The sequence below is a fragment of the Vitis riparia genome, chromosome 19, assembly GCF_004353265.1.
Source record: "Vitis riparia cultivar Riparia Gloire de Montpellier isolate 1030 chromosome 19, EGFV_Vit.rip_1.0, whole genome shotgun sequence".
Classification (NCBI taxonomy): Eukaryota; Viridiplantae; Streptophyta; class Magnoliopsida; order Vitales; family Vitaceae; genus Vitis; species Vitis riparia.
The window spans coordinates 16,067,499-16,079,319 of NC_048449.1; the positions used below are offsets into that span (position 1 = coordinate 16,067,499).

The 11,821-nt window shown below is 46.8% G+C and overlaps 1 protein-coding gene across 1 annotated transcript; it reads right to left on the minus strand.

Annotated features, from left to right (window-relative positions):
• Positions 1 to 3,699: 3,699 nt before the first annotated feature.
• On the minus strand, positions 3,700 to 7,342 carry LOC117908255. The gene is given in 4 exon segments (XM_034821877.1): positions 3,700 to 3,974; positions 4,035 to 4,339; positions 4,432 to 5,779; positions 5,782 to 7,342. Coding segments are annotated over 4 exon segments (3,489 nt in total).
• Positions 7,343 to 11,821: the final 4,479 nt, after the last annotated feature.

Below are 11,821 nucleotides of genomic sequence, written 5' to 3' on the forward strand. Positions count from 1 at the left end.
AACAATTTTGTCCCCACCCAATAATAAAGGAGGCTAAGGGAAATAAGTCATGCTGACCGAATGGACTATGGGATACAGGCACGATGCCGGAGAAAGATACAAGGAGACCCGATCACGATGTCGGGAAAGATTAGGGATTTGATCCGGGCGAGTACCGAAGAAGGGTTCGGGCAAGTATCGGAAAATGGTGAAATCCGGGCGAGTACTGGAAAAGTGTGAAATCCGAGCAAGTACCGAAAAATGGTGAAATCCTGGCGAGTACCAGAAAATGGTGAAATCCGGGCGAGTACCGGAAAATGGTGGAATCCGGGCGAGTACCGAAAAAGTGTGAAATCCGGGCGAGTACCGGAAAATGGTTGAATCCGGGCGAGTACCGGAAAATGGTTGAATCCGGGCGAGTACCGGAAAAGTGTGAAATCCGGGCGAGTACCGGAAAATGGTGAAATCCGGGCGAGTACCGAAAAATGATGGAATCCGGGCAAGTACCGAAAAAGTGTGAAATCCGGGCGAGTACCGGAAAATGGTTGAATCCGGGCGAGTACTGGAAAAGTGTGAAATCCGGGCGAGTACCGAAAAAGTGTGAAATCCAGGCAAGTACCGGAAAATGATGAAATCCGGGCGAGTACCAGAAAATGGTGGAATCCGGGCGAGTACCGGAAAAGTGTGAAATCCGGGCGAGTACCGAAAAAGTGTGAAATCCGGGCGAGTACCGGAAAATGGTTGAATCTGGGCGAGTACCGAAAAAATGTGAAATCCGGGCGAGTACCGAAAAAGTGTGAAATCCGGGCAAGTACCGGAAAATGGTGAAATCCAGGCAAGTACCGGAAAATGATGGAATCCGGGCGAGTACCAAAAAAGTGTGAAATCGAGAATCGAACTCGGGCACGATGTCGAGGAACCACTGAACTAAAAGGGGGTAGGGATGCCATTACTAAGGCTCAAAACACCTAAACAGACAGGGGATGCCTTAAAACAAAACTCAGAGCAAAATAGGGGGACTCAAGATGCAACCACTGATATACTAACCTTGATAACAAAGGCGTATGCCCTAGTATGACGTCCAGGGACTGTCAACAAATGACTCGAAGAAGCCAAAAATCAAACACCTTCATCATGACAAAAGAAAGGGGTATGCCCCGGTGTAACACCAGAAAATGCCGATAAATGACAAGCGAGAAATCACAATCACCCCTAACAAATGGAAAGAAGGGGGTATGCCCCTATAGGACAAACTCATAAATGTGACCAAGGGTGAAAGGAAGGAGTTATGCCCCAGTCTAAGATATCAATATCATGTCAGAATCCCATAACCGCACATATGGTTAAAGTCAGAGAGCTGAAAATATCACAATCATCCATTTCTAAGGAAAAAAAACCCTCCACTCTAATCCATAACATCCAATATCCACAAAAACTGATAGGAGATATGCCCCAGTGTGTACATCTGAAACTCATATATCTTAATGAAAACTTTGGAATACATCACTGAAGACCCACTCATTTGAACTAACGAACAAGACAATGAATGGGGTATGCACCCCTACTGGGTCGATGAATACCGTGAATCTAATCTCGGGTCAGACCCCCAGAAGCACTCTGATATATGAAGAAACTGAGTTGAATGCGGGGCTTAAAACTTTGATGTCCATAACATCGCTAGGTGAAACGGAATGCCTGCGTACATGTATAAAGAGCCAAAGCCAGCATGCAAGGATGAGGGCATGCCCTAGTATAAACGTGTCAAAACATCAAGCAAAGGTGCCCTCAACGGTCCCAACTCTCTGTATCATCTATCTCTGATCATGGACCTGAGGCAAGCAAACTAATGGAAAGGCAATATGTGACCCTTGATATCCCCCGAAGCAATGGAGACTTGTCAACATCCCATACTCAATCAATAGACGGAACTTGTCCGAATGAACCGCGTCGAAGTAGACATGAGATCTCATAGCCTCAGGGTGGTCTTACGACTCGGACCGTAATGTAGGCCAGAGGTAAAAGGTGAATGAAACAATGGGAAACAAAGGCCCAAATCTCCCAATAGATAATGCCAAACCCCTGTGTGCGCAATGTCAAATATCGCAGAACCATGTGAGCAAGGTGACTCAATCCTGCATCCAAATAAAAAACAAAAAATAGGTGACATGCACTAAAGAACTCATCGTTCATGAAGTGAAACGATGATCGACGAGGATAGAAGCAGACGAAAAGGGATAAGATGAATGATGAATGGTTGTAGAAGAAAATGGAGAAACCAACTGGGATACGAATATAGCAATATGCGACAATGACGAACAACTCATCCTAAGAACGCCAAAACCAACTGGGATCGTACAATGCTCTCATCCGACTCTTAAAGGAAAAAGAAATCTCTCAAACCCAAAACCACCTCTGATGATCCCAAGTATATCAACGAATACCAAACAAGCACAATTTTTTCTTCTTTTTTTTTTCCATTTTTATTTTATTTTTTCATTTTTTTCCTTTTTTTTTATTATTATTATTTTGGCCGAATTCCATACTATCACAATCCAACAAAAAGAACCCCAAACCTCCAATCTTGATCGGCCCCTTCAACCTAAGAATCCTGGATCAAAGCCTACAGGCGGAACGAAGGGTGTGACAAACCTGACTGGTAGCTCTAGGACGAGAGCGTATCATCATCACACAAGGGAAAACAGAAGCGAAGTGAATAGAGATGATAAAACTGGACTAACAGGTAGACGGTGTGAAGATGCGAAATGGAAATGAAAAGAAACAGACAATGATGCAAGAAAGAACAAACGAAGAATGACACCATGCCCACAATGCTCATAGATCCAATCAATAAATACAAAGCGCACAAGGGTAGGTCCCCAACCTAGGTCAGAAAAGGTATGCAAGGCTGAATGAAAGAAAAGGCCATAATAAACCACGTGAGGCTCAAAGGGTTGGCAATAGTATATATCAATGTACGGGTGTGCAATAGGGAATATGGCTACTCGAAGTGACGGCCACCCATCCTCTGACCATGATCTCACGCATAAAACTTCTTCAACTGATCCACATTAACTGGCTCTGTGAACTGATTTCCGTCTAGGTCTGTTAACCAGGCAGCTCCCTCTCGAGTCAGATCTCGGATGACATAAGGCCTGCTCCAACTCGGTCTAAACTTGCCTCTAGGGTCACTGATCAATCCCCTAAGGACTTTCAAGACTAGGTCACCTCTCTGGAATTTCCTAGGCCTGACCCTCTTTCTGAATGCACGGGTCATCTTCCTCTGATAGGCCTGAACATGATCTGCCGCCGTCAATCTCTTCTCATCCAACAGGCTAAGCTGATCATAACGAGACTGGGCCCACTCGACCTCGGATATATGCTGCTCTAATGCTACTCTCAAAGATCCCATCTCAATCTCAACAGGTAACACTGCCTCCATACCATACACCAAAGAATATGGGGTAGCTCCAGTAGAGGTACGAAAAGATGTACGATAAGCCCACAATGCGAAAGGGAGCTTTTCTGACCAATCCCGAGAAGTCTCGACCATCTTTCTCAAAATCCTCTTGATATTCTTATTTGCGGCCTCAACTGCCCCGTTAGTCTGCGGCCTGTACGCAGACGATTTGTGATGCTGAATGCCATACTCTTGAATCAACGTGTCCACCTCGCCCTTAAAATGCACCCTCTGTCTGAGATCAGCTCATGAGGGACCCCGTATCAGCAAATAATATGCGATCTGATGAACTTGGCCACTCTGGCCGCTGTCAACCTAGCATAAGAAGCAGCTTCCACCCACTTGGTGAAATAGTCAATGGCAACCAAAATGTACTCATGCCCGCTAGAAGACTTGGGCGAGATCTTCCCAATAATATCAATACCCCATACTGAAAACGGCCAAGGGGATGCAAGTGCATGCAACTCAGAAGGTGGCACGTGTATCAAGTCTCCATGCATCTGACACTCCTGACATCTCTGTACAAACTGGCAACAATCTGTCTCCATGGTCAACCAAAAGTAGCCAGTCCTCATGATCTTACGTGCTAGCATATGACCTCCCATGTGTGGGCCACAGACCCCTGCATGAACCTCTCTCATCACTCGATCTGCAGATGCACGGTCTAGACATAATAATAACAAGCCATCAGGTGATCTCCTATACAGCGCATCCCCGCAAACAACAAATCTGGTGGCCAACTGTCTCAATGCTCTCCTATCCTTGGCCGAGGCTGACTCTGGGTAAGCGCCGCATGACAGAAACTGATAAATATCGTGATACCATGGCAGCTCAATCTGATCCTCTATCTCTCCAATCAGACAATAGTAAGCTGGTGCAGATCTAGTCTCAATCAGCAATGGCCTAATATTCACCCCCGCAGGGATCACAATCAGAGAAGCCAAGGTGGCTAATGCATCGGCAAACTGATTCTCCACCTTGGGCAATGTATATACCTTAACACATCGAATCTATCAATTAATAGGTCCAAGTAAGCATGGTAGGGTTTCAGCTTCTCATCCCGTGTCCTCCAGATACCCTGAGTCTGCTTTATAACCAAGTTGGAATCCCCGTGGATCTCCAACTGTCTAATGCCAAGATCAAGTGCAGTCTCCAAACCTGTAATGCAAGCCTCATACTCTACAATATTATTCGTCAATCGGTGATGATCAGAAAAGGCTAACCGGACTGATCTGGGGATATGATCACCCTGTGGTGATATCAACAAGATACCAATGCCAAACCCCGACTGATTGGCGGCACCATTAAAGTACAACCGCCATCCCGTAATACTAGTCATCGAAATGATCTGCTCATCAGGGAAATCATCATCAACTGATCTATCATCGAATATTGGCAAAGAAGCTAGATGATCTGCAACAATGCTTCCTTTTACTGACTTCTGTGTGACATAATGAATATCAAACTCTGTCAACAATACCAGCCATCTCATGAGCCTACCGGTCAGAACAGGCCTGTCAAATAGATACCTCAACGGGTCCAATCGTGAGACCAAGAGCACGGAATACTCTGTCATGTAATGTCTAAGTCTCCTAGTGGCCCAAACCAATGCCAAGCAAAGGCGCTCAATCATAATGTACTTGCACTCATACTCAAGCATCCTCTTACTCAAATAATAGATGGCACGCTCCTTCCCCAAATCATCAAGCTGAGCTAACATGCATCCTAAGGCCATGTCTGAAACTGATAAGTACAGAAGCAAAGGACGCCCCGGTGTGGGAGGCACTAAAATCGGAGGAGAAAGGAGACACTCCTTAATCCTCTCAAAAGCGCGCTGACAATCATCATTCCAAACTGTAGGCTGATTCTTCCTCAGAAGGCGGAAGATAGGCTCACAAATGTCTGTCAGTCTAGCAATGAAACGACTGATGTACTGCAATCTACCTAGGAATCCCCTAATCTCTTTCTCAGTCCTCGGGGCAGGCATGTCAAGTATGGCTCTGATTTTCTCTGGATCAACCTCTATACCTCTCTCACTAACAATGTGTCCCAGCAATTTTCCAGAAGTCACCCCAAAGGTGCACTTCTTGGGATTCAATCTCAGCCTGAACTGTCTGATCCTCTCAAAAAACCTTTGTAAGGCTGCTAAGTGATCTGTCCTGTCTCGGGACTTCACTATCATGTCATCCACATATACCTCGACATCTGTGTGCATCATATCATGGAACAGAGTAGTAGCAGCTCTCTGATAAGTGGCTCCTGCATTCTTCAACCCAAATGGCATAACCCGGTAGCAGTAAGTACCCCACTCAGTAATGAAAGAAGTCTTTTCCATATCCTCTGAGCCATCAGAATCTGATTATACCCAGAAAAGCCATCCATGAAGGACAACATCGGATGCCCTGCAGTGCTATCAACCAGCATATCAATGTGTGGGAGGGGAAAATCATCCTTAGGGCTGGCCTTATTCAGATCTCGAAAGTCAACACAAACCCTAACCTTGCCGTCCTTTTTGGGAACAGGGACGACATTAGCCAGCCACTCAGGATACTCAACCACTGACAAGAAACCAACACTGAGTTGCTTCCGAATTTCTTCCTTAACCTGCAAACTCCATCGAGGGTGTAGTCTTCTCAATTTCTGCTTAACGGGCCTAGCATGTGGTAAAATGGGCAGGTGACGCTGCACTATGGAGGGGTCAAGGCCCGGCATGTCCTCATATGACCATGCAAATACATCCAAGTATGACCTGAGCAGGTCAATCAACCTACTCCTCTCATCAGGAGATAGAGAAGAGTCAATCCTGATCTCCCTGAGCTGATCTGGTGCCCCAAAATCTATCAACTCTGTGCTACCAGAAATGGGTGTGACTTTCTCGTCCTCTGTGTCAGAATCAAACTCTAACTGACCACCCAGTGGGTCATCCGTATCTCCCATATCATCAACATCATATATATGTGTCGTGGGTGCTGGTGGTGCAATCAAAGGAAGATGCTGTGACACAGTCAAGTACTCGAAAATACTCATATCATTATTACCATCAGAAATATCATCAAAGCGGGTGACAAACCCGGACATAGTGTCAGAAGAAAGAGGTGGGTCCATAGAGTTGGACGCTCCCTCAACAGAAGTAAAATCAGAAGTAACGACATCAAAGACTGACTCATCATCAAGTACGAAAACTCCAGATATGTCAAAAGCAGAATGGGGCCCGCGTGGGGCTGCATCAAGGATACGACCAATGCCTATAAAATCCATATCATCAGTGTAGGCATCAGGAATAAAGTCATCCCCATCAATCTCGAGTATAGAAACTCCGAACATATCGAAAGCAGTATAGGGCCCGCGTGGGGCTGCATCGAAGATACGGCCTATGCCGATCATGTCCATCTCGTCAGTGCCATCTCCCAAATCCATAGGTAGGTCATAGTCAGGGACCTCCTCGGGGAAACACATAGAGAACACACTAGCTCGGTCCGGTGATGGGGGCGCGACTATCATGGCACCAGGTGCCTCAGTAGTCCCGGTGTCCAAATGAATCTGACCCAGGGCCTGCTGGATGTCCTGAATCTCAACTGTCTCTGGAATGTGAACAGTCCCCTCTGTGCGAAGTGTATGCTCTGAACCCCTAATAAAGTAGTCGGCCAACTGGAAGGTGTATGGGGGAGGGATAATAAATGGAATGCCAGACATGCGAGCCCTCACCCTATCCCTGCGCAGCTGTGACATATAACGTGCATCAGCCTCTGTGGGGATGTAACCTAATCCGTAGGGCGTGTCGTGATCAACTGTGAAAGTAAACTCGTGGGGCCCCTGCTGGCGGCGACCCAATCCCATACCAGGCAAATAAGACATGCCTCTCATCATGCTGAGCACCAAAGTACTGTTGTGCTGGTCGAACGACATAGGTACCATATCTCTGCTGCCATCCTCTAAGCTGACAACCTGAACCTCATCGAACGTAAACCCGGTCAAATGTAAGTCATCCTCACTGTGACTGATATGTAACACTGGCTCAGACGAAGTGATAATATCTCTATCAGACTGTATCGTGATAATGCGCCCCTCATGTATGAACTTCACCTTCTGATGGAGGGAAGATGGTATAGCACCAGCCTCATGAATCCATGGGCGACCAAGAAGCAGGTTAAAGGATGACTGAATCCTTAAAACCTGAAATACTATGGAGTAACTAACTGGCCCGATCATGACATGTGTACTGAGTGTACCCATAACTGTCCTCTGAGTCCCATCATAAGCTCGAACAGTTTGTGTAGAAGCCCCAAAATCGGCTGGCGAAAACCCAAGTGCAATAGCAGTAACCAATGGACAGACGTTCAGGGCAGAACCATTGTCCAGCAGAACAGACGGCACCCGACGGCCTGAACAAACAACATCAATGAATAAGGGTCGAACATGATTTGATCCTCTGGTGGCAAGTCATCATCAGAAAACACTATGCATGTAGCTCTATCAGCTGTCAACATGTGAATAAGCCCCTCTGGGGTAGTAGTAGTGTCAACCCTAATCTGGCCAAGGGCTCTGACCAATGCATCTCTGTGTGTACTAGATGAGGCCAAAAGGCTCCAAATAGATATGCGAGCTTGAGTAGTACGCAGCTGGCGTAATATCTCATCATCTTCCCTCTGAACCTCCTCTCTGGCAGCTATACCAGCAAATGGCCTGTCAACGGGTGGAGGTTGTGCTACCCTTCCACTTCGTGTAACTATCTGAACATCTCTATGAGGGGGCCTATATTCCTCTGGGAACAGAATGAAGGGTGTCATAGGTGGCACATGTTGTAAGTATACCGGTGATACTGGAGGCGGCCCATAAATCTCGTCCGGGGTCAAACTGAATGGCCTGGGGATCTGCTGTCTAGGTATATATCCAACAAAATCTGACTCCTCATATAGACTGATCGGCTGAGGAGCCTCTCCATCCCAACCCATCATAAATATCTCATCCCCTGCAAACTCAATCAAATGTACCCCTTCCGGGGGTGGAGGTACTGCTCTAGTGTCATGAGTAGGTAGCGGGTCTGTGGCCACACCCGGGCGCCCCAAATCAACCAAGCCCTGATCTATCAAATCCTGAATGGCATGTCTCAGTGCTGAACAACTGTCTGTATCATGGCCTGCTCTCTGATGGTAGGCACAGTGAAGATCTGTCCTGAATCCTGGGGGGTAGGCTGTAGTGGTGGTCTAGGCGGTAGTGGGGCAATCAGTCCCCCCTCAACCAATCTCTGAAAAGCTCGGCTCAGTGGCATCCCAAGCTGTGTGAACTGTCTAACTGGCCTCGGTGGAGGCGGTGCTCTATACTGATGATGGAACTGCATAGGCGGCCTCTGGGGTGCCTGTGTAGCATATACCGGCTGTGGTGGCGGATGTAGATAAGTAGGCCCTACTGGCCTAATGGGAGCAACTGGTCTGTACTGATCATGCTGTATCATCTGATAAGGAGTGCCAAAAAACTGACTCTGAAACGGAGGACGACGTGAAGACCGGTGTCCTGTCATGCCAATAGTACCAACATCTGAGGGCCTGGGGCCTGATCCCGACTTCTTCCCTTTGAGTCTGAAGGGGAAGAATCTGCCCATAAACCTCTAGATATACCCTCCTCAATACCATAGAGGGCCTGCACTAACGAGCCAAAGTCTGTCTGAGGGAAGCCCATGAGATGCCTAGCAAAGCGGGGCTGAAGGCTACGCATAATCATACTGATCTGATCGCGCTCTGAAGGTCTATCAATAATCTGTGCTATCTTCTCCCTCCAACGGGAAATGAATGAAGTAACTGACTCATCCGGCCCCTGTCTGAGGGCCTCTAACTCCCTCCGGGATACATCCACTATAGTATTGAAAGAATACTGTCTAATAAACTCCTGTCCCAAATCAGCCCATGTCCTACGTCTCGAAGGGTCCAATGAGGCAAACCAACGCTGAGCAGCACCACTCAATGATAGAGGGAATAACATAATCATTTGTGCCTCATCCAGTCTATGCCGCGCATAACAGTGCTGTATAGCTGCAAGTGAATACGGGGGCACCCTATCCCCGTGTATCTCTCAATGTCCGGCATGCGGAACTCAACAGGCAAAGCTGCTACTGGCAGATCATCATATCCATCCCACCTCATCATCCCATCAGAAACATGTAGTGATCTCATCCTCTGCTCAATCCTGTCAATCCGAGCCTGGGTATCATCAACAATCTGTGCGGTGCCACAACAGAATGCGGCGTAGTCTCAGTCTGACCATGCAACACAAATGCTCCAGCCTGGGGAGCTGACTGAACCGGTGGTGGTGGTGGTGGTGGAACTATGTAGTCCTGCTGTATAGTAGGTCCAGATGGCCCAGATGGTGGTGGTGGTGGTGGTGTGGTAGAGTCATGCAGGGTGCTCCTGGAATCGGCAATGGCTGGGCCTGGTGCCCATCAATCCTCTGACCCAGTCCCAAGATAGCGTCCCTAAGTGACGCCATGGTATCGGTAATCTCAGCTAACTGGTCAACGGTAGCATACTGAGGTCCATATCTCTATGATCTGGTATCTGCTCTAACTGGCTGGGTGAATCTGATCCTCTAACCAGTCTATCTCCAATCCGGATCCAAGCTCGGGAACCCAGGTCGATCTCAATCAATAATCCTACAAAAGGAAAGGGGTACGTCAGTCCCCGTGACTATCAATCCTGAAATCAAACTAGGAACGTATAACTAAAATCTTCCGAGAGAATGAACTGACATGTGATGTCAATAGCTAAACTGATATACGGTTCCACAGGCAGGAACGGGATTCTGACATGGTGATACCTCAGGGGTAATGTGCTCAAAAGTCAAAAAAAGAGAAAGGCAAGTCCTAAAAGACTAGATGACTGTACCCACAGGGATACGCAACCTAAGGTCCTAACTAACAATCAATCAACAATCAAAGTGACATGCTGGCCACGCATGTATCCATGAAATCCAGCTCAGGGCTATACAGGTCTTCATTGCTCAGACATCCATCTTTTCCATAGTGCTCCCAAACATCGATATAGCCCTTATGCTAGACCCTATTCCAAACCCCTAGCTTGGTCGAAGGCGAACAAATTGGGAATGACTCCCAAGAAACACAAGCAATCCATGAGGAATAGTTGACCAAGACTAGTGATTCGGAAGTAAGGGATACACACGTGCCCCACAAACACAAGCAGCAAGCAGTCATGCAAGGGAAGGAGCAGTCATACAGCAAATAGTCATGCACAAAGAGATAGCCTACCACACATCTACACACAATCTAATCATCTAAGTCTAATCCCAAATGTCATAGCTAGATACCAATCAATAATGAGCAAGCATGCTAGAATCCAATAGGTGAACACACAAGCAACAACACATCACAGGTGCAAGCCAAATACCAACCAAGTACGTGATCATCAGTCATCTATGCAGCCTAAGAGTCTACTGATCAATGAACCATGTGCTCCAATATTCCCAACTCAAGTTCAAGCTTGATCTTCTTATGAAACCAGAGATTCTGGGTTCGATCCCCAGCGGAGTCGCCAATTTGTGGACCCTCACCCGATCCATCGGACCGGCGCGACTTGCTATTAAAAGAAAAAAGGAATGAAAAAGTTGGAGTTCTCCAGTTTTGAAAAACCCTCCCCCGGTGAGGAACGGTGTTGTATGGAGTCGCCACTTACTTTTTATTTTTATTTTTAAAATGGGGAAAATTAAGTAAGAACCAAAACCCCTAATGACCCCAGTATGGAAAAAAAACGGTCTGCGAAAACTAGATTCTGGGTCCGGGGATCAGGTTACCCATTGGGAAGGTACCTCATGCGAGGTAGCACCCCTCTAGGCCCGGAACTCGGTCTCTACTAATGAATTGGGGTATGTGGGAGCATATGGGTCAAAGATGAAACCCTAGGCTAAATAATGTCATGAATCACACAATCCTAATTGGTATTTGGCATGCATATGGATTCAACCAACCCAAAACAATGGGTGCGTACCTGTGGTCCCCAGCCATGCGCTGCATAAAAGGTCAGCAAACACAGATAAACATGTAACAAAAATTCAGGATTAGGCACCATGCATGCATATGATTCAACAATCAAAACCAACGATGCGTACCTGTGGTCCCTAGCCATGTGCTACAGCAGAGGGTGAGTCAGCCACGCAACATGTATTCAGAATCAAGCATCAAATTTTGTGCCAAAAAGGAAGAAGGCTGGTTGAGATCAGGTAATGGACTCCCCAAATGTCATACAAATCAAACTAGACTTACCTAGACCACCCCACCCATAACTTCAAATTTCCCATACTAACTGAAATCAAACACTGACTTAAACCTTCAAGATGGCTCACAAGTGCCCTATAGCAAATGGGTTTGAGCCCCAATGGATA